The 25838-nt window shown below is 35.2% G+C and overlaps 1 protein-coding gene across 1 annotated transcript in view; it reads right to left on the reverse strand.

Annotated features, from left to right (window-relative positions):
• Window positions 1–23762: 23762 nt before the first annotated feature.
• LOC145685399 (serine protease 55-like) overlaps window positions 23763–25838 on the reverse strand; it is a 233772-nt gene continuing 231696 nt past the window's right edge. The window contains exon 7 of the mRNA XM_081757793.1: window positions 23763–23888. Within this exon, the coding sequence (XP_081613919.1) occupies window positions 23763–23888 (126 nt within the window). The remainder of the gene's footprint in view (window positions 23889–25838) is intronic.

The raw sequence follows: 25838 nt of genomic DNA on the forward strand, positions 1-25838 counted from the left end.
TTTTGTCGAATTAGTATAAATAAAATTTTGTTTTCAAATAACACTGTTCAACAACGAAAATGTAAATTGAACAAAATCAGCTAATTCTTATTGATTTTGTGGTGCTGATCACGAATTTGAAAGTTATTTTCGAATATTAGCTGTACTGTTCGTTTTACAGGCATGTCTAATAATAACGCTTTAAAAATAAATATATTCGCTTCGTTTGGGGTAAAATGTTACACTGATCCGGCAACACTGGAGAAACTATATGAACGCTTGGTTTCATTGTGTTCCTTATCTCAGTAGTGTTCTGCTATTGTTAGAAAAGACAGGTTTAGTGCAGTTATCAGCGTTTTGGGTGTCACGTTTGTGTAGTGCAGGACATAAAAATACAACTACAAGTACGCAAAAATACTGGTATTTCAAATGTATATTTTTAAATAGTTGTGGGAACTATTTCAAGTGACATTTTTAGGATTTCAATAAACAAAAATGCCACGAAATTGTGTAAACAGTGCGGATAGCTTCTGCTACGTGTGTGGGGAAGTGACATTTTCCTCACAAAAGCAGACTATAACACCACTAATAAGCAGTGTTGAATTCAGACATTTTCACCCGTGCGGGAATGTCAACTCCTCGGGGGAGAGGGTTGTTTTTCTGTATTTTTTCAAGAAAGCAGCATATTTAACAATTCCATTCACATACACATCTTACCTAATTTTGAGACTAAGTGCTGATAAATATTCAATGTGAAATTATAATAAAAAAAAAACAACGATCGTTTGATTTCATCTGAAACATTAAATAAAGACTGGCAAAAATATTTTACACTAAACTTTAACTGCTATTTACAGTAGCTATTTTTGTTATTATTTCCTATATTCAGTAGTTACTGTTTATTACTAATGTAGAGGTTTTTAAAAAGATTTAAAATAACCCAAATATTTTTTGTCCTAAAGCAAACACACACAGAAATATCTTAACAAAACGTTATCATTCTTTCTCACACTTCTGATTCTAAATCAAGCATATTAGCCTTGGTTTGTTCACTGCATACACATCAATAGTTTAGTTTACGAAATCTTCAGTAGGATTAGTGCCGTGTCGTGGAAAATCAGCGCTTGGCGCTAGAGTATACGACGGCACCCCTGTATATAGGAGTGAGGTCGACAGACCAGCCGCGAAAGGTGAGAAAATTTTAAAAAGTAAACCATGCTTTTCCTTGATTTTGAGCACTTTTCATTACTTTTTTCCTTTCATTTTATATAATATGTGCACATGTGTTTTATTCCTCTGTTTTTCTTTCTTTCTTTTCTTTTCTTTTTCCCTCTGGAATTTTGCACCCCTTACTTCGGCGCCCGGGGCCGTTGCCCCGCTTGCCCCTCCCCCATGGCACGGCTCTGAGCAGGATCTTGATCACCTTCAATAGCAATCTTTCACTTATATACTACTATCATATTGATAAATTCTATATAAGTCTCTAATCCAGGAGGGATAACTGTTCCTCCCTGATCCCTCTAAATGACGCCCTCTGAATCTCTCCCTTTAACTGAATTATTTTTAATTAAAGAAAGGTCTGTTTACTTTAACAATCGTAAAACACATTTACGTCTGTTACTTCCGATGCGAGAAATGGGATTTAGGTGCCCTATTTCAAATAATGCAAGAAATGTACATTTTCAAGAACTGAAGTCTGCTGACATCAGAGATCATATGGAATGATTGAAAGATCTTCCCTATCTTTCCTTTCCTATCTCAACCTGTGCTAGTGCTACCTACTAATATACAATATAGAGCGAGAGTATAGTACCTACTAAAATACAAACCTTTCTTCAACAGTTGACAATTTCATATTCTGCCAAATTCGGTCATAGCGTTAAGAAATACAAGTTTTATTGAATATTTGATAGTCTATCTTAGATGTTACATGTTTAATATTTATATAGAATGGGTCTGCGACATTTATATGTATATTGAGAGATTGCATTTCATCTGCACGTGCATGGAAAGAAGACAAATAATTATGTGAAGTAATTTCTACATTTTGTGACTGAATTTTTTTGTTTCTCCGGGGGGGAATGAATTTTCTTCGGGGGGAGATTACCCCCGGGCGACCCCCTGAATTCAACCCTGTTAATAAGAAAAGCCTATCAATATTACTTTGGTTGTAAAATTGGAAACGAAGATAAATCTTGGGCATCCCACATTGTGTGTAACACTTGTGCCAGCAAGCTAAGAAATTGAATTAATGGGAAGGGGCGCTCAATGCCTTTTGCAGTGCCCATGATTTGGAGGGAGCCGAGCGACCACATCCGAGACTTTTTTTTGTATGGTTCCTTCCGTCAAATAGGGAATTTCCACGAAGAAGAAGCGGGCCTTGATCTATCCTAACATTCCTTCTGCAATGCGCCCTGTTCCATATGGAGGACTACCTGTTCCTGACCCACCTAAAGAATATATATATATATATATATATATATATATATATATATATATATATATATATATATATATATATATATATTGATGATGATCAAGAAGTTGAAGCTCCTGAATCAAGTGCTTCGAAGGACCCTACGTTTCCTGTAGAAGAACCTCCATGTGAACCACATAGACTTACTCAAGAGGAACTAAGTGACCTAATCAGAGACTTGGACCTCTCGAAAAAGCCGAACTTTTAGCGTCACGCTTAAAGCAATGGAATTTATTGCAGGAAAAGTAAATGTTTCAGTATATGGGAATAGGGAGATGATATTCACTTCATTTTTTACTATGGAAGACACACTTGTGGCATGTACAGATATAAATGGTCTCATGAGGGCACTTAAAATTAATTACGAACCTACGGACTGGAGGCTCTTTATAGATTCGTCCAAGTTGAGTTTAAAGGCAGTGCTTTTACATATTGGAAATGATCTTCCTTCAATTCCTGTAGGTTACGCAGTTCATATGAAGGTATCTTATGAAAACTTGAAACGTTTACTTCAAGCCATTAATGGCATGAACCACGGTAGAGCGTGAGCGAATTTTGCTTCCCCCTCTACATATTAAATTAGGTCTTATGAAAAGTTTTGTTAAGAGCATGAACCAAGAGGATGAGGCCTATAAGTACCTAAGAGGACAATTCCCTCGATTAAATGATGCCAAAGTTAAAGAGGTGTTTTCATAGGGCCACAGATTAGGCAACTATTCAAAGATCACAAGTTCGACGAAATTCTCCAAGGTGAGGAGAAAGCTGCGTGGGAAAGCTTGAAGAGTGTTTGTTCACAGTTCTTGGGAAGACACCGAGCAACCAATTACAAACATCTGGTAGCAAAGTTGCTATTGTGCTACGAAAATTTTGGTTGCAATATGTCTCTGAAACTCCACTTTCTTCATTCACATCTAGACTTCTTTCCCGAAGATTGTGGAGCAGTAAGTGACGAACATGGTGAGCGTTTCCATCAAGATATTGCAGCCATGGAGAAGAGATATGAGGGAAAGTGGAGTTCTAACATATTGGCCGACTACTGTTGGACTATTACAAGGGATGCACCAGATGTAACCTACAAAAGGCAAGCCAAGCGAAGACGCTCAAAATAAATTAAACACAATCCTGTACAAGGGATCACGTGAAACTTTTGTCTACATTGCAGTGTAGTTGTTGCACAAAAAGGTATTTGTACATATTTTTCATGTTTTGATGTTAATACTGATTTTATTACGGAATTGTTAATGTTTAACTTGACCACGGTTAGTTTATTTTCTGTATCGCTGTGAAACTGGTATTTGCGCAATTTTGAAAAACGAAGTACAAAAGTATAGAAAGCTATAGGTTAGGGTACTTCTTAACTCCCCAGCTTATCACGTCGCAGTGAAATAGATAAATTAAAAGTGAAATGTAAGTTTTTACAAGGATTTTGCTTAAATGTTCTATAAATATTAATACATTTGTATATATACAGCTAGTGTTGTACAAGGGCATTTTTTTCACAACTTGAGCTAAGAAAATTCTTCTATTATCATTTCCTTTCTTATTGTGCTTAAATGAATGTAAAAATCGCAATTTCAAAGAATTTACATACTTTTGATCAAAATTTGTTGAACAGTGTAACCAATGAGGTTACCATTTTCTAGTATTTTCCAAAGAGTTATCTGTTCCGAACACCCAGCATCAATTTCCTATCTTCTGAGCATAACGTAAATTGCACAGAAGAAATGAACAGGCTTGAGTTCAAATTTATCAGCGTGTTAGTCGGATGATGTTGGTTAAGTTTTAGACTACCACAGGATCGAGGATTCAAATCCGTAGTGACCTAAATTCAAATCTGTATTGATTCAAATTCCTAGTGACTTAGTAATTCAAATGAGACTCGGGAACCTAAGGGAAAAAAAGAGATTTCACTTATTTCTCTTCGTGTAAACAGTATTTCAATCAGAGATGACCAGGACTGGAGATGTTATCCTCAGAACACGAAAAACACGACTCCGAAGTACCCAGTTAATTAGATTTTTCAGACCAAGCATATCGGGCTCTTGCTCCGTTTTAACTTTGGAACAGGCACATGCATATGAAGTGCGTGTTTGGGGAAGAGAGAGGAGTGGAGAAGTGAAAGATGCAAAGACAGGATACGGAAACTCAAGAAAGAGAGAGAGAGGCGGACGAATATAAATATGAAACATACTTATCGTTAAAGTATATGATATTGAGCACACACACTGTTTACTTGAATTATCACCAGTGATGCTTTGTAAGTTTTCCGATACAACATGAATCTCTGTTTGCAGCCATTTTGTTATGCGAAAAATCATACTACCTAATGGGGAATCGAAACAAGATTTTACGTTTGGAAGTTTAGCACTTTACCACTACACAACCGATTGCTTTATCCAAACTGCGTTTAACAAATGGTGTAGTGTTTCTTTCTGTGAACAATAACACTTAAAGTATATATTGCAGATCAATGGTGTGTTTCGAATGTCTGGAAATTCCCTTGCCCTTTCCCAACCAACATTCGTAAATCGCCTCTATCATGATACTGGTGTTTGCTTCCACATTGTTCAGTTTTGCTTTTACAGTATGATAAGTGGATTCTTCACAATCACTTTGTAAGAAAATCAACTTTGGTTCGAACAGGATTTGAACCTATGTTAGATAGTATAACGAAATACTTTAGTTTGTATAATATTTACCTGTACCGTGGGCAAAAAGTGCTCATAAATATGTAATATACTTAGTAGAATGTTCATTTTAAATTAACAGAAAAGAAGAATGTTTTTAAGATATGTAAGAGATTATTATGGGATAGTTGTGGCTATGTACATGTTAAGTGTTGACCTAGTCAAGTGAATTTATGTATTTCACGGTTTTAAAAAGGAATATTTAAGACATATCAAGCAATAAAGGTGAGGCTAATGATCTCTGAATATCTGAGTTGATTCTTGCATAAAGAAAAGTTATTATCGCTTCGTAACTTATATTTTACCAGACGGACCAGGTTGACGACGCTTTTCTATAGAGTCGTTATAAAAATTTGGTTTACCAAACCCGGGAGCTTTTGAAAATTCAGTTCCCGAAGAAGGAAAGTAGGGCTGAATTTACTTGGATATTACCATTTATGAATACGAACTTAACCGTATTACGAAGCGGTAAGGTCATCAAAAGAAAAATGGATAGTGAAATAGTGCAACAGGAATCTAATACCAGTAATCCAGGTGAAATTAGTGCAACACCAAGTTTGTCATCTGAGGATCGACTTTTGTTAGCTGTGCAGCGACAAATTATGCAAATGACGACTGAGATAAAACAAACCATGGAACAGAAGCTCAATGAATCTAACACAAACATGGAACAGAAGTTCTATGAAGCTAACCAGACCATGGAACAGAAGATAGAATTGAAATTCAACGAAGCTAACAAGACCATGGAACAGAAGTTCTATGAAGCTAACCAGACCATGGAACAGAAGATAGAACTGAAGTTCTATGAAGCTAACCAGACCATGGAAAAGAAGATAGAACTGAAATTTAATGAAGCTAGCAAGCAGTATGAAGAATTAAGTAAACGAATAGAACGGATAGAACTGAAATCAGACGATACGAAACAAACAATCGTCCAGGTGATGAACGACATATCCTCGCAGTTTGAAGAGAAGTTAAAAAGGTTAGCCGATGAGTGTCAAGAAAAGCACGATCATCAAAATCATGAAATCTGTGCTGTAAAAAAGGATTTAACGTTAATAGAATCTTCCGTTAAACATCAAAAGATCCAGTTGGCTACTATGCAGGAAGAAATTAAAACGTTACAGGCTAGAGACACCATTCATCGCAATAATCTGGGCAGTGATCGCTTCGAGTTTCCCCAATCACCGGATATAAATACGCCTTCGCCGGAATCTGAGGAGGATATTATATTAGAGGAAAATTGTCCGAAGATCACTGATGAACGAAATATAAATGGTATCATGACACAGCACGCTACGGACCGGAACAATCACACCACAAGAACAAGGAGTGAGAAAAGAAAGGTAAAGCTAAGTGTCAAGATGAGCGAAATCAAAGCCATGAGTAAATTTAGTGGTAAGTGCAATGAAAATGCTAGTTCTTTCTTAGAGAAATTCCAAGACGAATGTAATATAATGTCTATCGACCGATCACAATACATGAAATTAATACCCCATGTATTACTCCCACCTTGTTCCTTATGGTTTAAGGCAATACGTGATCACATTAGTACATATGAGGAATTTAAAGCGGCATTGATCGCGAATTACGAAAATGACTTTTTGCTGGCAAACAGAGATGCCACTCTTAGAAATCAACATTTCAATCCTCGATTGCACAAATCTATTGTAGAGTTTGTTATAAATGTCTATAATGAATTAAAGGTTGTTAATCCCTTGCAATCGGAATCAAGAATAATTGCATCGATTCGCAATTTGCTTCCATTTAAATTACAGCAGATCTTATTTTCCACACAGTGTATGAGTTTCAGTCATTTATTAATGCTTGTACAATGCTACGAAACTCAATACCATGCTATGAATCTAACACAATCAGGAATGGGTAAAAATAAGAATAATTCAGATCATTTGGTCCCTGTTCGGAATTTGAATATCCGAAGTGTGAATAATAATTAACCGAACCTAAGACGAGTATACTCTAGTAATCAAAATGAACAAAATAGACAAGGCTATGTAAGGAATCCGCCTAACCTAATCAACCGAAGTAGACACAAAAGTAATAGAAATACATGTCGAAATCCTAGAGATGCTATCAATCCTATGTATAGACATAATCATTGTTCACGAGATGGTACTTCGTATCCAAATTCAAATCACGATGAAAGACATGTACAACCTAATGTAGAACCTAACCACGATTGTGCGGTACAATGCACTTTATTAGATTCATATGCCAGTGCGAATGTAACATGATTACCGTTAACGAAATTAGGTTAAACCCATGTTGGTTATAGATTCTTGTGAATTTTCGTTTTAAAGTTTGTGTTAATATTAATAATGAAAACGATGGTTATAAATATTTGAAATGCATCTAGTTAAAGAGTTAGTAGCACCCAACATTCTTGATCAAATAAATAAGAATGAAAAATAACAATAATAATGAAAAATGTGTTTATTTAATAACAAAAAGGTGTCTTTTGTTTCTGTAAAATAAATTTATTTACTTCCATTTGATTATTCAAACGTAGGTTATGTTTAATTTTTATTCTTTCTTATTAATGTGAAGAATCATAATTCAATTTATAATTAGTTAAAGGCAAAAAAATTACTTTATATCAGATTGATTTGTGTTTAATTGTCAAAGATTATGTTAAGAATAAGATCCATTCTATAAAATCCATTATTCAATAACTACCTTGAATGAAATTCTTCTTTATTTATGACATCTTAGTGCTACTATGTATACATTACAATTGCAACATCTAACTTATTTGTTATACAATGCGCCCGAAAAGAATAAATATTATTTGTCACATCATCGTTTGTAATAATGATCGAAACTAGTAATCTTGATAATTTGTGTTTCACCCTCGTTAATTATATTTCTAAGCGACGATGTTTTTAATGATAAAGAATAAATAATAATGTAATAAAAGAGAAATATTAATGAAATCAAAGATTTATTGTAAATGTATTTATGTGAATGATAATAACTAATATTTTATATATATATGAGGGTTAACCAAAAAATAATGAAGATATATACGAGGTGTGATCAAAATATAAAGAACATATGTAATGTACGAACATTAATCTAATCAGACCAGTGGTTCTTGAATATAAAAGCCAAGCCTACTCATGACTTTTATATTCAGTCCCTTTGTCGGGCGACATTTTCTATAACGAAATACTTTAGTTTGTATAATATTTACCTGTACCGTGGGCAAAAAGTGCTCATAAATATGTAATATACTTAGTAGAATGTTCATTTTAAATTAACAGAAAAGAAGAATGTTTTTAAGATATGTAAGAGATTATTATGGGATAGTTGTGGCTATGTACAGGTTAAGTGTTGACCTAGTCAAGTGAATTTATGTATTTCACGGTTTTAAAAAGGAATATTTAAGACATATCAAGCAATAAAGGTGAGGCTAATGATCTCTGAATATCTGAGTTGATTCTTGCATAAAGAAAAGTTATTATCGCTTCGTAACTTATATTTTACCAGACGGACCAGGTTGACGACGCTTTTCTATAGAGTCGTTATAATAGCTGTATTATTCAAAAGGCCATTCCGTTACCCCTGCACTATAATGACACCTTACACACAAGCCAAATATTATTTACTTTTCGCCTTGATTTTTGGAAAGAACCGGCTTCTAACTGTAAGGTTAATTGCACCAAAGTGCACAACAAAATTCATGTACTCGACGGCCTAGAGAGAAATTCGTGCCCACTAATAAAGGAAAAACATACAATCCAGGGAAAATTACAGAAATAAAACATATTTTGCACAAATTTATTTCACCGTACTTGTTCAAGAGTACGTGAATAATAATAAAAATATAATAATAATAATAATACTAATAATAATAATAATAAGTGCTGATACTGAGTCACTTTATACTGTTACTAAAGCGCTCTCTGATATCGGTCATTTTCTATGAGTTATATATATCACCTCCCTACACTATGTTGTGAAGCACATTATCTGTTGTGTCATGGTTCATCTCAACGATCCGAAAAACTATGAATTTGAAACTGATATTGGCTCTTTCGATCATTTTTATTTGTCTCGCCCTCCTCCAAATTCCGGGGCTGAATTTGATTTAAAGAGCATCAGATGTGTCATTGTTAATCTGAGCAACTCCAAAAATCTTACATTCCCCACTATTACCGGCCATTTTTCGTTCTTTTTTAATGTAGCTCTCCACCACCTCCTTTAATTTACACCGTCAAAGTGATATGACAGAAACTATCTCAGGTTCGAACTTCATCTAGCTTGAAAATTTGATCGAGTTTGCCTTGGCGGTTCGAGTCATTGAGGTTTATTTATTTTTATATATATCTCCCTCTCCGATCCCACTCCTCAAGTTCTTCCGTGAAAGTGATATTATAAAAATCATCTCAGGCGCGAACCTCTTCTGTGTTAAAAATTTGATCGACTTTCGTTGGGTTCAACAATTTATTTATTATTTACTTATTTTTATTTTTATATAATTTATTTATTTATTTATTTTAAGTTTTATTTATTTTTTAACTCCTCCCTCCCCTCACAACTAAGTTATATCGTCAAAGTAATTAAATAAATACCATCTTAGGCCCGAACCTCATCTATGTTGAAAATTTGATCGAGATGGTTCAAGAGTGATGGTCACAAACACAGATTTTTTTTATTTCTTTTATTTTTTGCATACATCTCCCTTCTCGAGCCCCTACGTTGCACTGTCAAACGGAAATGACAAAAGTTATCCTAGATCCAAATCTTATCCATGTTGAAAGTTTGAGATAGATCAGTCTTGTGATTCAAGAGTTACTACGTTTTATTCATTTTAATACATCTCTCCCCTCCTCCCCCTAAGTTATGCCGTTAAAATGAAATGATAAAAAAGCTTCGATGTTCAAAATTTTTCGACATCGGTCGTATTTTATAAGAGATATGGTGACAAACATAGTTTCTTCAATCTTATAATTTAGGTTATTATTATTATAACAATTATTTCCATACTTTTCAACTTGCATGCTGAAATTACTGCATAATATGTTTTTATTTGTGTAATTTTTCCTGGATTGTATGTTATTTACTTTATAAGTGGGCACTAATTCCTCTCTAGGTCATCGAATAAATGAATGTCGTTATACACTTTGGTTAAAATAACCATACAAGTAGAAGCCGATTAGTTCCGATAATCAGGGCGAAAGTAAATAATATTTGGCTTGTAGTTTAAGGAGTCATTATAGTGTAGGGGTAACGTAATGGCCTTATGAATAATACAGCTATCTAACATAGGTTCAAATCCTGTTCGCGCCAAAGTTGATTTTTTCACAAAGTGATTGTTAAGAATCTACTTATCATACTGGAATATCAATACTTAACAATGTGGAAGCAAACACCAGTATCTTGATAGAGACGATTTACGAATGTTGGTTGGGAAAGGGCAAGGGAATAACCAGACATTCGAAACAAATAATTGATCTCCTATATACTTAAGAGTTATCTTTTACAGAAGGAAACACTACACCATTTGTTAAACACAGTTTCAATAAAGCAATCCGTTGTGTAGTGGTAAAGTGTTAGACTTCCAAATGAAAAATCTTGGTTCGATTCCCCATCAGGTAGTATGATTTTTCGCATAATATAATGGCTGCAAACCGAGATTCATCTTGTATCGCAGAACTTACAAAGCATCACTGGTGATAATTCAAGTAAACAGTGTGTGTGTTCTATATCATACACTGTAATGATAAGTATGTTTATATTTATGTTCGTTCCCTTTCCTCTCTCTTTTTTGAGATACCCTATCCTGTCTTTGCATCTTTCACTTCTCCCCTCCTCTCTCTTCCACAAACACGCACTTCATATGCGTGTTCCTGTTTCAAAGTTAAAACAGAGCAAGAGCTCGATATACTTGGTCTGGAAAATCTAATTAACTGGTAACTTCGGCGTCATGTTTTTCGTGCTCTGGGGTTAACATCTCCAGTCCTGGTCATCTCTGATTGAAATACTGTTTACACGCAAGGGAATAAGTGATAACTGTTTTTTATCCTCTAGGTTCCCGAGTCTTAGTTGAATTACCGGGTCACTACGGATTTGATTCGACGACCAGTGGTGGTCTATAACCTAACCAACACCATCCGACTGACACGATGATCCGGTTGAACTCTAGCCTGTTCGTTCGTTCTGTGCAAATTACTTTATATCCGCAAGAGAGGAAATCGATGGTGGATTTTCGGAACAGATAAATCTTCCGAAATGAATAAAAAATGGTAATCTCTTTGGTTATTTGCAAACAAAATTTTATTTATACTAGTTCGACAAATAAAATTGTTTCCATCTTATAATTCAATGTGTTTTATTCACGTTGAAATTTGAAACGTGCTACATCTATGAGAAGCGTAAACTTTTTCTTTTGAACATTTGTAATTTTTCAGTATGATACAGTTTGAACGTTTAATATAGGGTATTTCTAAAAGAAATTTAGTAGCAAAATAGCACTCATTCAATTTTTTCTTTCTTTGTTTATTTTTCTTTTCTTTTCGTTTTTATTCGTTTGTTCGGTTTGTATTAGTAGTCTGAAATGGAGAATATGACAAACGCTACCTATTGGCTTTATCAGAATGTAGTTTGGATCTGTACGTCCAATAAACACTACCGAATTTGCAATCAAACCACGCAGAAAAAAAAACATGTGCTTGAAACTTTTGACATTATCTTAGATGTGTCTCGGAGATCTACAGTTCTACTGGAAATTGAGTATGCTGTCCTTTATGGAAGTGACTTAATGAATGTTTCAAGTGTTTTCTATATATTCCAATAGTTCTTGAAAAATATGTAAAATCAAACGTTATTTCTCTATTATGGTTGGATGTCTAGAAACGGAACTTTAAAATGTTAGGTTCTTTTCTTATTACGTTTGAATTCCATATTTTTTCTGTTCTTCCTTTTCGTTTCCTTCTTCTTTCCTCTTCTCTCAATTTCTCTCTCTCTCTCTCTCTCCCTCTCTCTCTGTCTCTGTCTGTGTCTCTCAGCCTCATTTCTTGTTCAGTTTTTCATTGTGTGTGTTTCAGTTTCTCCCTACATCAACATATGAATCTTGTTTCATCTCGGTTTTGTTATTTTATTTTATCGAAAGTAATACATGTGTAGTTAGAAATTAGAATTGCGCATATGTTGTTAGCTAATTTTAGTATTGGAGAGAAGAAAGGAGGAGAGAAAGGGGGTCTCTTTACCTGACACGATTATGGGATAATAAGGTGTATATTGGGTGGCCTAACTGCACGGCGGTTTGCTGTCGTAATTTTTTTGATGCGGAGTGTGCAAAAATGAGAAGATAAAAATAGTTTACGAAATTAAATTGGATTCTGGTCTGTGCTAATATTGAATAACAATATATAAATATTAAAAGAATGTATAAATATGTAATATTTGATAGAAGGAAACCGAAAAAGGATATCTTCATTATGTATTCTATTAACTAAATTCACATTGCGGCATTTCTGGAAAAGATTATTGATTTCTTTAAAGCTCTAGAAAATTGACAAATGCTTATTCGAAAGAATTGTGGAAAATTAAATGTTAAGAGAGTAATTTGTCTAACTAGATATCTGCCAGCACTACCTCAGGAGATACCGTATTAATATCAGACAAGAAAGCAGGAAGCAAATGTAGGTCATTGGGGACAGAAAATAGTTTTCGTATATGTGAAAGCAAGAATTTCAACTACAAATGATAAGTAAATGGATGCGGAGTTGACAATAATTATTATGTTACTAAATGGCCAGATGTTGTATTGATAGTAATTTTGTCAACCGAAGAAAAAACAAAATAAATTGCATTTTGTCATCTCCATCGATTGGGACAAGTTTGCAGCGAACTGTATTGACTCAGTTATTGAGATATGATTTTTATCACCGTATTCGCTCAGTTATACATATTGAAAAACGAAGATATAATTAACACAGGCCTACAGAAAAAAATTTTTTCTTGGTGCCTAAAATTTTAGAGCTGATTTTAACTATGTGTGGGGCGCTGAATCCAATAATGTAAGCAGTTTTTTTCTATCAGCTCTACTTTGGTAGATACAGGCTACTGTACCAGTAGTGTTATTTACGTTACAATGTATGTGGAAGATATATTACAATCCAAAATAAATATGTAAATTATAAATGATGTAATATAAATAATGTAAATGATCTGCATGCTTCTTGCAATAGTATACAAAATAAGCAAAAGAAATACAAATATTCTCGTAATAACAAGTTTGAATATGATCTTATAAACTCTGCAGCTCAAATAAATCCTACTGTGCTCTATAGAGATTTCTATTTGGAAAAACGGCGCTCTTTTCTCATTAGTGCTGCTATCTGTCGATACTAAACGGAAACTAGTCATATAGTAATTCCAGGAACGTCCACTAGATTGCATTGGTATTCTACTTGGCTAGTGGATCGTAGTTGTTGTCTTGCAGGTGGAGTGACATGTTGGAACATGTGAGTTTTGTTCTGAAATCATAACTTGTATCGCGTATACTAAGGCTTTATATTTAACATCCGTGTTAGTGGCCTGAACATAAAATGAGTTCAAGTCGAAGAAGTTGTGTTAACCATCCTGATGTGTTTTGCTACATATGTGGTGAGTACACATTTAAAGACAATAGAAAACATATCAGTGACTTTGTAAAAAAAGCATATCATGCATATTTTGGTGTACGCCTAGGGGACCAAGATAAAACGTGGGCTCCACATATTGTGTGTAAAATGTGTACTGAACACTTGCGACAGTGGACAACTGGAAAAAGAAAAAGTCTTAAGTTTGGTGTTCCAATGGTTGGGAGGAAACCCACAAACCATGTTGATGACTGTTATTTCTGCCTGGTAAATGTTACGGGTATGAATAGAAATAACCGGAACAAGTGGACATATCCTGATCTGCCTTCAGCAAGACGTCCAGTTGTTCATTCCGATGAAATACCAATCCCAACGTTTCACCACTTGCCAGAGCTTTGTGAGACTGAAAACGAACGTAGTGAACATTCTTGTGACATGGATGATGGAAGTGACAGTGATTATGAGGGAATGTCAACAATTCCTCAACAGTTTAATCAAGATGAGCTAAATGATCTAGTTAGGGACCTTAATCTTTCAAAAGAATCGTCTGAATTACTTGCTTCCAGATTGAAGGAGAAAAACGTACTAGAACAAGGAACTAAAATCACATTCTACCGAACAAGGGAAAAGGAGTTTTTAGCATTTTTCACTGAAGACACAAATCTCGTATTCTGTCACGATGTTAGAGGTCTCCTAGAACACATGGGTCTTCCAGAATACAATCCAGATGATTGGCGCCTGTTTATTGATAGCTCCAAGCGAAGTTTAAAATGCGTCCTTCTACACAATGGCAATAAATATGGCTCAATTCCAATCGCTCATTCAACACGACTGAAAGAAGAATATGAAGCAATTGCTTTGGTTATGGAAAAAATTAAATATCAGGACCATCAGTGGGTGATTTGTGTGGATTTAAAGATGGTGAACTTTCTTCTTGGACAGCAAAGTGGCTACAGAAAATATCCTTGTTTTCTATGTCTGTGGGATAGCAGAGACAAAGCAAACCATTGGTCAAAAAAAGAGTGGCCGCAGAGAGACGACATGGTTGTTGGTAAGAAAAATATTATTAACATGTTTATTGTTGAGTGTGACAAAATCATTTTGCCACCTCTACATCTCAAGCTCGGTTTGATGAAGCAGTTTGTAAAGGTGCTAAATAAGGACGGGCCGTGCTTTGCTTACATGGGAAACAAGCTACCTCAGATCAGCACAGAAAAATTAAAAGCTGGAATATTTGATGGTCCCCAAATAAGACAACTCATGAAAGATCCGGCTTTCGTGGAGTCCATGAATGAGACTGAACGTAGAGCTTGGACCTCATTTGTAGAAGTTATCAAGAATTTCCTTGGCAATAATAAAGCTGATAACTATGTTGAGCTAGTGAACCAGATGCTTAATGCATTCCAAAAACTTGGATGTAATATGAGTATCAAAATTCATTACCTGCACAGCCATTTGGACAGTTTCCCAGACAACGTAGGCAGTCTGAGTGAAGAACAAGGTGAAAGATTTCACCAAGATATTAAAACAATGGAGGACCGCTACCAAGGAAGATGGGATGCCCATATGATGGCAGATTACTGCTGGAACCTAAAAAGAGACTGTGCAAAGAAACATTCAAGGATGTCACGAAAACGAAGCTTCCGAAGTGTTGAATAGATCGTTTTGAACAAATTATTTGATTTTTTATTCATAAAAAACTATTATAAAATGTAGTTACAGAGTTATTATGTACTTGATGCTTGTGTTTATATGGTTTTCATTATTTTCAAAGTGTTCCAAATAACAGATTTAAATGTCATAGTTTTCTTTTCACTTACAGTAAAACAGCACCTATGCAATTTTCAACGTTGTAGCAGGTCAGTCTTGCAATTCCTATATCTCAAAAACTAAAGCTGTTAGGGGAAAACTAACGCCATATTTGGATTCAGCGTCCCAATTCTACTTCAAATCAGCTAAGAAACACCCGGCACCAAAACCACTGTAAGCCAGTGTAAGTAACAGTATGATGTAATTATGTAACTGTCTGAAGTTTTAAATTTGTTTTTGTTCTCTATCATAGTGAGTAAGGCCTTTCTTTCTCTCTCTCTCTCTCTCTCTCTCTCTCTCTCTCTCTGTGTGTGTGTGTGTGTGTGTGTATGTATGTATGTCGTTGGCATAAGTGTCTAAAATGAATTAGTTTCTCTTTCAATAATAATAAAAAAAAAGTAATTTGAAGAGGATTGTGTCGAGGTTAATTTTGGATAAATTATCTCTTCGTTGAAGTTTTCCGCCCTTTCCAACTGCATGGATGTAAAAGATGAAAGACTATTTCAACATTTGAAGATCAGGGAACTCTCATCAGGATTCGGAACTTGAAAATTCCATGAAAGAAGGATAAATGTGGTAATTACAAACTAGGTGATGTCCTTTTATCCGCCTTTCTGGTATGGCGCAGGCACTCCCACAATAAGTGTTATGGTTAACATTAAAGCATCGGAATCCGAGTCCTGATTCGTTACCAACGTAGGACAGGCTTACAAGGAGAGAAACATGACATAAGAATTGAATAAAGCACTTCAGGAATAAATACACAATGCATTTCATAACATGACAATAGAAATCGAATACAACTATAGAAAATTGAGCCGCTTTTATTATCGTCACTGAATATAGCACACAACTGATGTCATCTCATCATATCGGCTACAGTTAACACGTTTATGCCAGTAGATTATAGTAGTGTAGACATTCATACATATCTCCAAACTTATTCACATTAGCATCTAAGTTATAAAAGTATTCTCGTTTTAAATGACTCATCCACCAATACAAATAATTAACATCTTTAGTTACGTCATCGTGTTCCAATGCTTATTTAATCCTTTAAATCGCCGTGTTTCATCTAAACATATATGTCAATACATATTTATATTACTTTTATACTGACCATTGCATATAGCACAGGGCTGATCACTTCATCATAGAAAGCTAAATGAATAATTTAGCATGGCAAACACAATAATGTATTATATTAGTACCCTATCATATTTGTACATGCATCCGAATTATGTGTGCAAGATATTTTAATCTTCCTGATGCGAAAGATGTAACTAATAAACACGAGAGAGAAAATTATCCAGTTACGGAATCTTCATTCTTTCCAGACTGTAGATGTAGAGGTTTGCTGCGAATATACTGAATAAGCAATCGCGGAGAGAAGAGTACGAGTGCTCCTCCAGCTTGGGAGTTTGGGTAAGGCTCACAACCTTATCATGTAAAAAAGGCACTTGTATCAGAATCATGCAGAAAAGACTCGAACAAGGACTGATAACTTGACACGACCTCAGCAAAAGAAAATGGATGTGAGAGTTGGAACATGGAATATTTGAAGACCTTATAGGGCAGTCGCGTTAAAATCCGTAACGAGTGAGTTAGAGAAATACAGGATGGACTTTGTAGGAGTTCAGGAAATTAGGTGGGAAGGAAATGAATCTGTGAGTTCCGGAAATTTTACGTTCTTTCCGGGGAAGGAAATAAAAAACACCATTTACGAACTGGGCTGTTCGTTCACAAAAGAATATTACCAGCAAATAAATATGTTAAATTCGTCACTGACAGACTTTCTTTTATTACTCTTAAGGGACGGTGGTGTGATATTATTGTTTTAAATGTACATGCCCCAACTGAAGATAAGGATGACGACATAAAAGACAGTTTTTACGGGGAAGTGGAACGGATGTTTGAACAACTCCCGCGATACAATACGAAAATTCTACTAGGGGATTTGGATGCAAAGGTAGGACGGGAGGATATTTTCAAACCGATTATTCGGAACGAAAGTTTGCATAAGGAAAATAATGAAAACGGTGTTAGACTCTTGAACTTTGCAAAATCCAAAAACCTAATCGTGAAGAGCACAACATTCCCAGCTATTCATAAATACACTTGGACATCACCAGACGTAAAAGCACATAATCAAATTGATCACGTTTTAGTAGATAGAGCAAGGCAATCTAGCATAATTGATGTACGGTCGTTTAGTGGGGCTGATTTTAACACTGGTCACTACATGGTAGCCGCTATTATACGAGAGAGATTACCATTGAACAAAGGTAATATTCAATGTCCGAAAACGGAGAGATTTAATTTAAAGAAATTAAAAGAGAGCCAGGTAAGAGAAGAATGCCAGATTGAAGTTTCGAATAGATTCTCGGCTTTAGAAGATTCGGAGTACACTAGTGTTGAGGATACTTGGATTGAAATTAGAGGTAACGTTGAAAGTTTACCAAGAGAAAAATTGTTACATGCGAACATTCGTAAGAACAAACAATGGTTCGACAGGAAATGCATTAAACTAGCAGAGAAGAGAAAACCGGTAAACTTACGCTTTCTATAAAATCCAAATAAAATCACTACACTAAATGTCGCAGATATCAGACGGGAAACTTCCAAATCTTTTAAAACAAAGAAACTCAATTTATTGAAAGCTAAAATTAAGGAATGTGAAGATGATAGTAAAAATAAAAATATTTGAGGCATGTATAATTGGATCAGCGAATTTAAGAAAGGCTATCAATCTCGTGCTTACATATTAAAAAAAGCTGACGGACAGTTCTAACTGATACGAATAGCATCTTAAATAGATGGAAAGTTTTGTTTGAGGATTTTCTGAACCCGCAACCAAAAATTAATGTGCGTGGAGAAAAGGACACACACACAGCAGAACCATATATTCCAGAACTCAACCGAATAGAAGTAAAAAGCGCTATTAAGAAATTAAAGGAAGATAAATCTCCGGGAGTAGATGAAAGTACGGCTGAGTTAATTTTTGCTGGAGTCGAAAAATTGTAGAACAAGATACACAAACTGATCCTCCTTATCTGGAACAAAGAAGAATAACCACAAGAGTGGAAAGAATCAATCATTGTTCCAATTCACAAGATAGGCGACCAAACTGACTAAATTTATCGAGGCATTAAACTTTTTTCAACGTCCTATAAAATCCTTTCAAATATTCTTTTAGCAATATTGATACCATACGCAATAGAATTATTGAAGATTATCAATGCAGATTTGGAAGAAATTGATCAACTATCGACCAAATATTTACCAATGGCCTAATACTCGAAAAGAAGTGGGAATACAATACCCCGGTATACTAACTATTTGTCGATTTTAGAAAGGCTTACGACTTGGTTAGAGGAGAAATATTATACAACCTTCTTACGGAACTTGGAATACTGAGAAAGCTAATTAATTAAGGTGTGTTTAAATGAATCAGAAAGTAAAGTCAGGGTAGGAAAGTTTTTCCATTAGATTTTACGTCAAAATGGCCTGAGACAAGGAGATGCTTTGTCGCCATTATTATTTAACTTTGTGCTGGAGTATCCCATAAGGAAAATCAAAAATAGCAACCAAGGGCAGAAGTTGAACGCTAATCACCAGGTTATAGCATATGCTGATGACGTAAATTTAATAGAGGATAATAGGAGAACAATATAAGGAACTCCAGAGATCTTATTAAACGCTTGCAGGGACATAGTTTTAGAAGTAAATGAAGAGACAACTAAATACATGGAAGTGCTTCGGGACCGTAATACGTAATATGGATGCGTTAAAATATTAAATAATACTTTTGAAAAATTGGATACTTTCAAATATCTAGGATCAATGTTAACAGAGGAAAATCATTTTTACGAAGAAATTAAATATCGACTAAAAACAGGAAATTCGTGTTACTAGTCTGTTCAAAATCTCTTGTCGCGAATTCTGTCGAGGAATTTGAAGCTTAAAATATAAAAACGATAATCATGCCTGTTGTTCTGTATGGTTGCGAAACGTGGTCGCTTACTATGTGGGAAGAACATAGACTGAAAGTATTTGAGAACATGATCTTGAAACAAATATTCGGACCCAAGAGAAGCGGGAATGGGGAATGGCGGAAACTTCATAACGAGGAACTACATAACTTATACGGTATACCCAACATTGTTATGGGACATCAAGTCTATGAGGCTTCGGTGGGCAGGTAATGTAGCTAGAATGGATGCAAGTAGAAATGCTGTCAATGTCTTGACTGGAAGACCAATCGGAAAACGACAATTAAGAAGACCTAGGTGCAGATGGAAGACAATATTAAGATGGATCTCGCAGAGATAGGAATACAAAGTAGAAACTGGATCCAATTGGCTAAAGATAGAAGTCAGTGGAGAGCTTTTGTGAAAGCGGCTTTCAAACTCTGGGTTCCATAGGCCAAAGCGTTAGTTAGTTATTTACTTATTCGGAGAAATATCGATTGAGACGTGCACGTATAGCTTAATGAGTGTCTGAACCACAAGACTTTCAACGAGAAATCGGACCCGGGTATTCTGCAGCGTAGCCATGTGAACTAACCATTTACTTTAAGCACTACCAAAATCGAGTAAATAATTAGACTTGTATGCATTTTGAAAATATAATTGTATACTATTTTAGAAGTTAAGTAATAAATTGAATATACAAGTAATGAAGATAGAAAAAAATTACACCATTTCGTAGGTTTAAATAAGTATTTCAAATTTTCCTCCTAACAAACAGAAACAGTTTATTAACGACAACACAATCTGTGGGTTTTAAGGAACCGATTGATGTTCCAATTGGAGACATAGACTGAACAGAGTTGGAAACAAATTATTTTCCACATGCTGAATAGTGGAATTCTTGTTGGTTTTGATCAAATTGAGTCCAAGTTGTTGAACTTTCGGTTATTATTATTAACTAACATCACAACTTTTATTGTATCCAACGTTGTATGTTGGCAATATGATGGAAAGGTCGACTTACTACACAATCTTGTCAATTATGATATTATGGTGTGTAAGCTCTCGATTGCAAATTTCGGAAAAAGTTTAATAATCGTATCAATAGTAGATGGATCTCGGTACTATGGTAGAGATTGGCTTGCTATACAAAAGAGTTTTGATAAGGAGTTATGAGGCATTAAATTTGAACTTTCAAGTTAACGAAATTTTTGCAGAGCAATATCCTACAACTTATATTTTTTACATCAATGAACGATGATCTTTTTCCAGAATTCAGAATCTCATTTTGAAGTGAAGTTTCGACATTAACATTTTTACATTTTTACTTTACGAAAGTATTGTATATACATGACGAAACCATAGCATGATTGAATATTAAATAGCACTCAAACTGAACCAACTTGTTATATTAATCGCAATGTATGTATATGCAAGTTTCAGTACGATTTTCTCATTCTTGAAACAAATAGAAAATCAATGAAAACAATTATTTATAGGAAAGTATCTAGATTCCCCTGTGTGAATGGATGTTTAATGGCTTGTAATTTCGCACATGCTTATCTAAAAAGCAAAGACATACTCTCCTTTCCAATAAACACAGTAATATGGTACCGATGTCTCAGCACCTCTTAGTAACTGTACAGTATGTGACACTGAATGTGATGGTGTGACCTTCGTCTAAGAAACAAAATATATCCAGGCATGATTGTTTTCCTCTTGCGGATGCATTTAAAATGTCACATCTTGTCATATGAGTGTACTATATGCAGGTGTATAAAATCTGAACCTTACGCATGAATACATCGCCGGTGCAATATCACACAGTGCATTCTCTTGCGAGTCTCCGAACCATTACCATTTTCCAAACTGCACATAATATGTGAGATTCTCTGGTTAAGATTAAAGTACATAATGAAACATGAGAATAGACCCACCAAATATAATATCTGTTTTCGTGTAGACTGAATACCTGCCAATTAGTATTTGTTTCAGGACACAATCAGTAAGATACAATAGTTTAGTTTAACACTCTCTCTGAAAATCAATTTTGTCACCGTAAAGTGGTAGTTATCTACTTGCTACGTGCCACACTTTATATGCAGCCCTATACTACAGAATACCACCGTAACACATAGATTTCAGAACTTATTGATGATATATTTTGGCTGTATTCACCTCAGTCAAACATTATCTCTAGCACACACTACATTCAGATTCTTTCTGTGCTCAAAATTATTAAGGCAGCTAACTTTAAAGAAAGGAGACAAACTAGTAAACAACAATAAGCCAAACATAATTAACTTAATTTTATTGGTTTTAAATCAATTTCGTAAGCTCTCACAAAACTGCTGGCCATTACAAATATAATACCAAGAGCAGGCAGCGTAGGAAATCAAAATTTGCAGAATAAGTGGAACAGTGAATAGTAAACGAGTCGTTACGGCTTCAGTTCCTCGAAGCAGCAAATGCGGGATATATGATCTTTATAAAAACAGGCAAAAACTTCTTGCCGTCACAATATAGGAGTTGATAAAGGTTGAAGAGACGTGACAGGGTGGTCAAAAGATGCCAGTTTATTGAATGCAGCTGTCTTTCAAACAGGATTCACCATTTGATTGCAGATGAATAGCGTTGTATCTTGAATGCGATATGCCGTTGTGTGAAACTTGCCCGCAGTGCTGCGCTTAATGACCCATCGGTTCAATGAAGACATTATGCAATGAGATATCATATCCTAAAAGCTGCGAAAAAGTATTGTGAATATGACTCTCGTGAAGTCTAGAGGGACATCTCATACACTGGAGTAAAAGGTGAAGGATTTGCAATGCACCCATTATAGCAATATACAGTTTATGTCGTTCGACGGAGCGTGCCATGTTTTAGTGTTGACCATTGATGCGCGTTTATTGACTCTACAAATATGCAATAGGATGAGACACTGGTAGCGATAACGTCGATAATCGGCATTTTCATTTCAGCCGAAAGGCTGGACAATTTCTTTTGAGGTGAATGGCTGGTCACCTTATTTTTCAGACGAATGGCTGGACATCTTCGTTTCATACGAATCCCGCTTTTGTTTGTGGGAATGTTATAGCGGGAATCAAATTGCGTTACGGTGAGAGGTAGTACTATATTTTTGCGTATTGACGGGCACTTACTAGTCAAGAAAAGATTGAAGAGATGTTGGACCCGATCATGTCCCCTTTAGAGCAGATATTATTTGGACCACATTCCGGTGGGATAATCTGGACCTTAATTTTGCGCGTAATGTCCTTTATTGCTTGTATCGACACAATGTTCCTCTACCTCCATGGCCTTTGAAATCTCACTAGTTGAATACATTAATTTGATAGTTATACAACCTCTCTCAGATATTCTAACTACATGAACTACAGTTGATGGGCCGTAGAATACAGACGACTCTCCACAACCCAATACAATACACCAACTGTTCATCACTCTCGTAACTTGGCGAGTAGGAGCCGTAGTGACAGCTTATGGAGACACGAAAAGCTTCTGATTGTCCATATCTCTCTTCATTCTCGCTATGTTTTCATTCTTCACAAAGACTTGAAAAATTTAGTCATTTGTAACTTGTATCATCAAGTCCCTCCCTGCCAACTTAGGCCCTTCTACCTTGTCTCCTTCTACGAGTTCCATTTTTATGGCAAGCAGTAAATATACGTTTCGGATATAATTTGTGTAGTTGGTAAATCACTAACTAATCAGAGTATATTGCATTGCATTCTATATTTTTCCATCGCCTATGGTAGTAAACAGAGATGGACTCAGTTTAATTAATAAATTAGAAACTAATCTATTCAACTTTACAATCATGTTATAAACTTGGCTACTTTGTGTTATTTGTGTTTATTTATAATTTGTTCACATCACAATACGAAACCTAGTTTGTGCTCACTCTAAAATTTATATTTTTCTATGCTACATTAGTTTAACATAACTAGAATGAGTTTGCTGTGCTTTGTCCAATAAAACGTGCTCCCATGTTTGTTAGTTTATTAGTTAAGTAAATAACAAAAGAAAATAACATGAGATTTCATGCAACTTCAAAGGCATGCTATTCTATTTTGAACTTAAATATATGTTGGTATGAGAGAGTGGTCGTCTGTCTATTTAATTTTTAACAAAGTAATAAAAAACGACAAATTAAAATTAAAATTATTTCAATTAGTTCCTGAAAGAGTTCTGATAAAACACTTGAATTTAGTCATTGCATTTCGTTACGCAACTTTAAATCGGAACATGGCTTGAATCCTATTGATATATCTAGCAATATTCGTACAGATACCAGGGGTGCGTGGAATTCCACATCCTCTTCCACATTAAATGATACCTGAAAAGAAACATGTTTTAGAAAGTTGTTCATAATTGCCACCTAAACCTTGTAAATTTTTGTCATAGTTTTTGAGACATACAGGATGTTACACTATATACCAATAGGAAGAACGAACTTTTGTAGATATTGTTTGCAATCAAGCATAGGAAACTTTTAATATATAGATGTGCGAAAATTGTTAGACTCAACGTTCACTTTCTGAATATTTTAATGTTCTTACAACATTACGTCAGAAAACGTGTTTAAACATAGTCCAAATTACTATACTGTAACTCTGTTCTAATTTTTTGTGATCATGGCACATGATTTTCCATACCAATAAATCAAACGTGACATTCAAATATATATATACGCACTATACAATGTGTGTATCTAAATTGGAAACATGAAATGAAATGCAACATTTACAAGAATATGATCACTCACACAATTATTAATATTAGGTATGAAATCCGTTATTCTTTATTAAGTCTTTAATCCTTTGTGGCATGCTATACACGAGGCTAAGATATTTTGACTTTAATTCAGCATTATGATAGAACACATTGTTGATCTCGATCAATCGATGTGTGGTTACATTACGCTTGTTCACTTCTTCCCTAGGTTTTCCTTCTGAAGCTCCAAGTGTTTTCAATCGGGTTCATATCAAGACTATTGCCTGGCCAGAGAAGAACAGTAATTTTGTTGTTCTCGAAGAATTTTCTCACAGTACCCCGTGAAAAAGGGCTCCATCACGCATAAAAATAGCAATAGCATCAAACATGTGTTCAGTCTGGGAAAGCAGTTCTTCTTGAAGCACTTGCAAATTTTGGTCGTGCTTCATTGTTCCCTGTTTTATATACACGTTCCCAAACCCGAAGACAAAACACCGAACCCCAAACCATGACTGATGTAGGATGCTTCAAGGTTTGTTGCAGGCATTCCAACTTGAATTCCCCCTAGGTCAACGTCGCACATATCGTGAACATTCATCAGACACGTAGACACAAGATTCATCACTGAAACACCTATTTTCTAATCATTAGTAGTTCAATGTTCTGGGCATCGTGCCCTGTTGAGGCGCTTCTTCGCCAAGATTGGAGTAATTTTCGGTTTCTATCTTGGCCTGAGTAGTTTTATTCCCTCAGCAAAAAGAATCCTTCGAACATTTTCAGACGAACTATCTACACCATACTCAGCCACTTTTAGGCTTAAGTCTAGAAATTGCCTTTGTGTTTCCCAGAGACAATCTCTTTATTTTTGATACTTCGTATAGATAGCTTGGGTTTTCGACCACATTTCCCAACCCAATTTTGCTGATACATTTGCTCCTTGCTCTCCTGAATGGAGATTTTACTCACAGATTTTTACCCTAGCCCAACTCTATTAGCAGTTGGTCGTTGTGTATATCTTCGTTCTGCCAGAAGCGTTTTGATAACTTCCACTTTACACAGAGAAAGGTCTTTGGTTTTTCCCATTCCACAATTACAGGACTTCATAGAATAAAGATTACACAAAACACGTCAAGACACTTTAAAGTTGCTCATTCGAACTGTCGAACGCTTTGAATGCAACCGCCGTGTGCGTGGTTTCCTCGGGGTTCTTCCGTTTCCTTCCACTTTCTTCATTCCACCATTTCATTCATTACTCATCATCACCGTCTCCTTTACCCTAACCAACATAATCGTGGGTCGTAAAACTCAAAGATTTTACTTCATTTTGAACGCAACCGCTTACGACTTCAACCAAAATACTTCAGCTTCTAATTTGTTGACAGAAACCACAATAGCTGTCTGCAACTGAAATATCACTTTCAGAACTCCCTTCCCTCTACTAATGCCATATGCTGTTCAGCGGTGTTATTACCACTTCAACTGTACAATAACAAAACGAAGGATCCTTTGTTGGTGGTTTGCAATTAAATTACTTGTTCTAGAACTCCGATAGAACTGCAACACCAACTTTCCA

The sequence above is a fragment of the Thermobia domestica genome, chromosome 5, assembly GCF_964235325.1.
Source record: "Thermobia domestica chromosome 5, izTheDome1.hap1.1, whole genome shotgun sequence".
In the NCBI taxonomy this organism is placed as follows: domain Eukaryota; kingdom Metazoa; phylum Arthropoda; class Insecta; order Zygentoma; family Lepismatidae; genus Thermobia; species Thermobia domestica.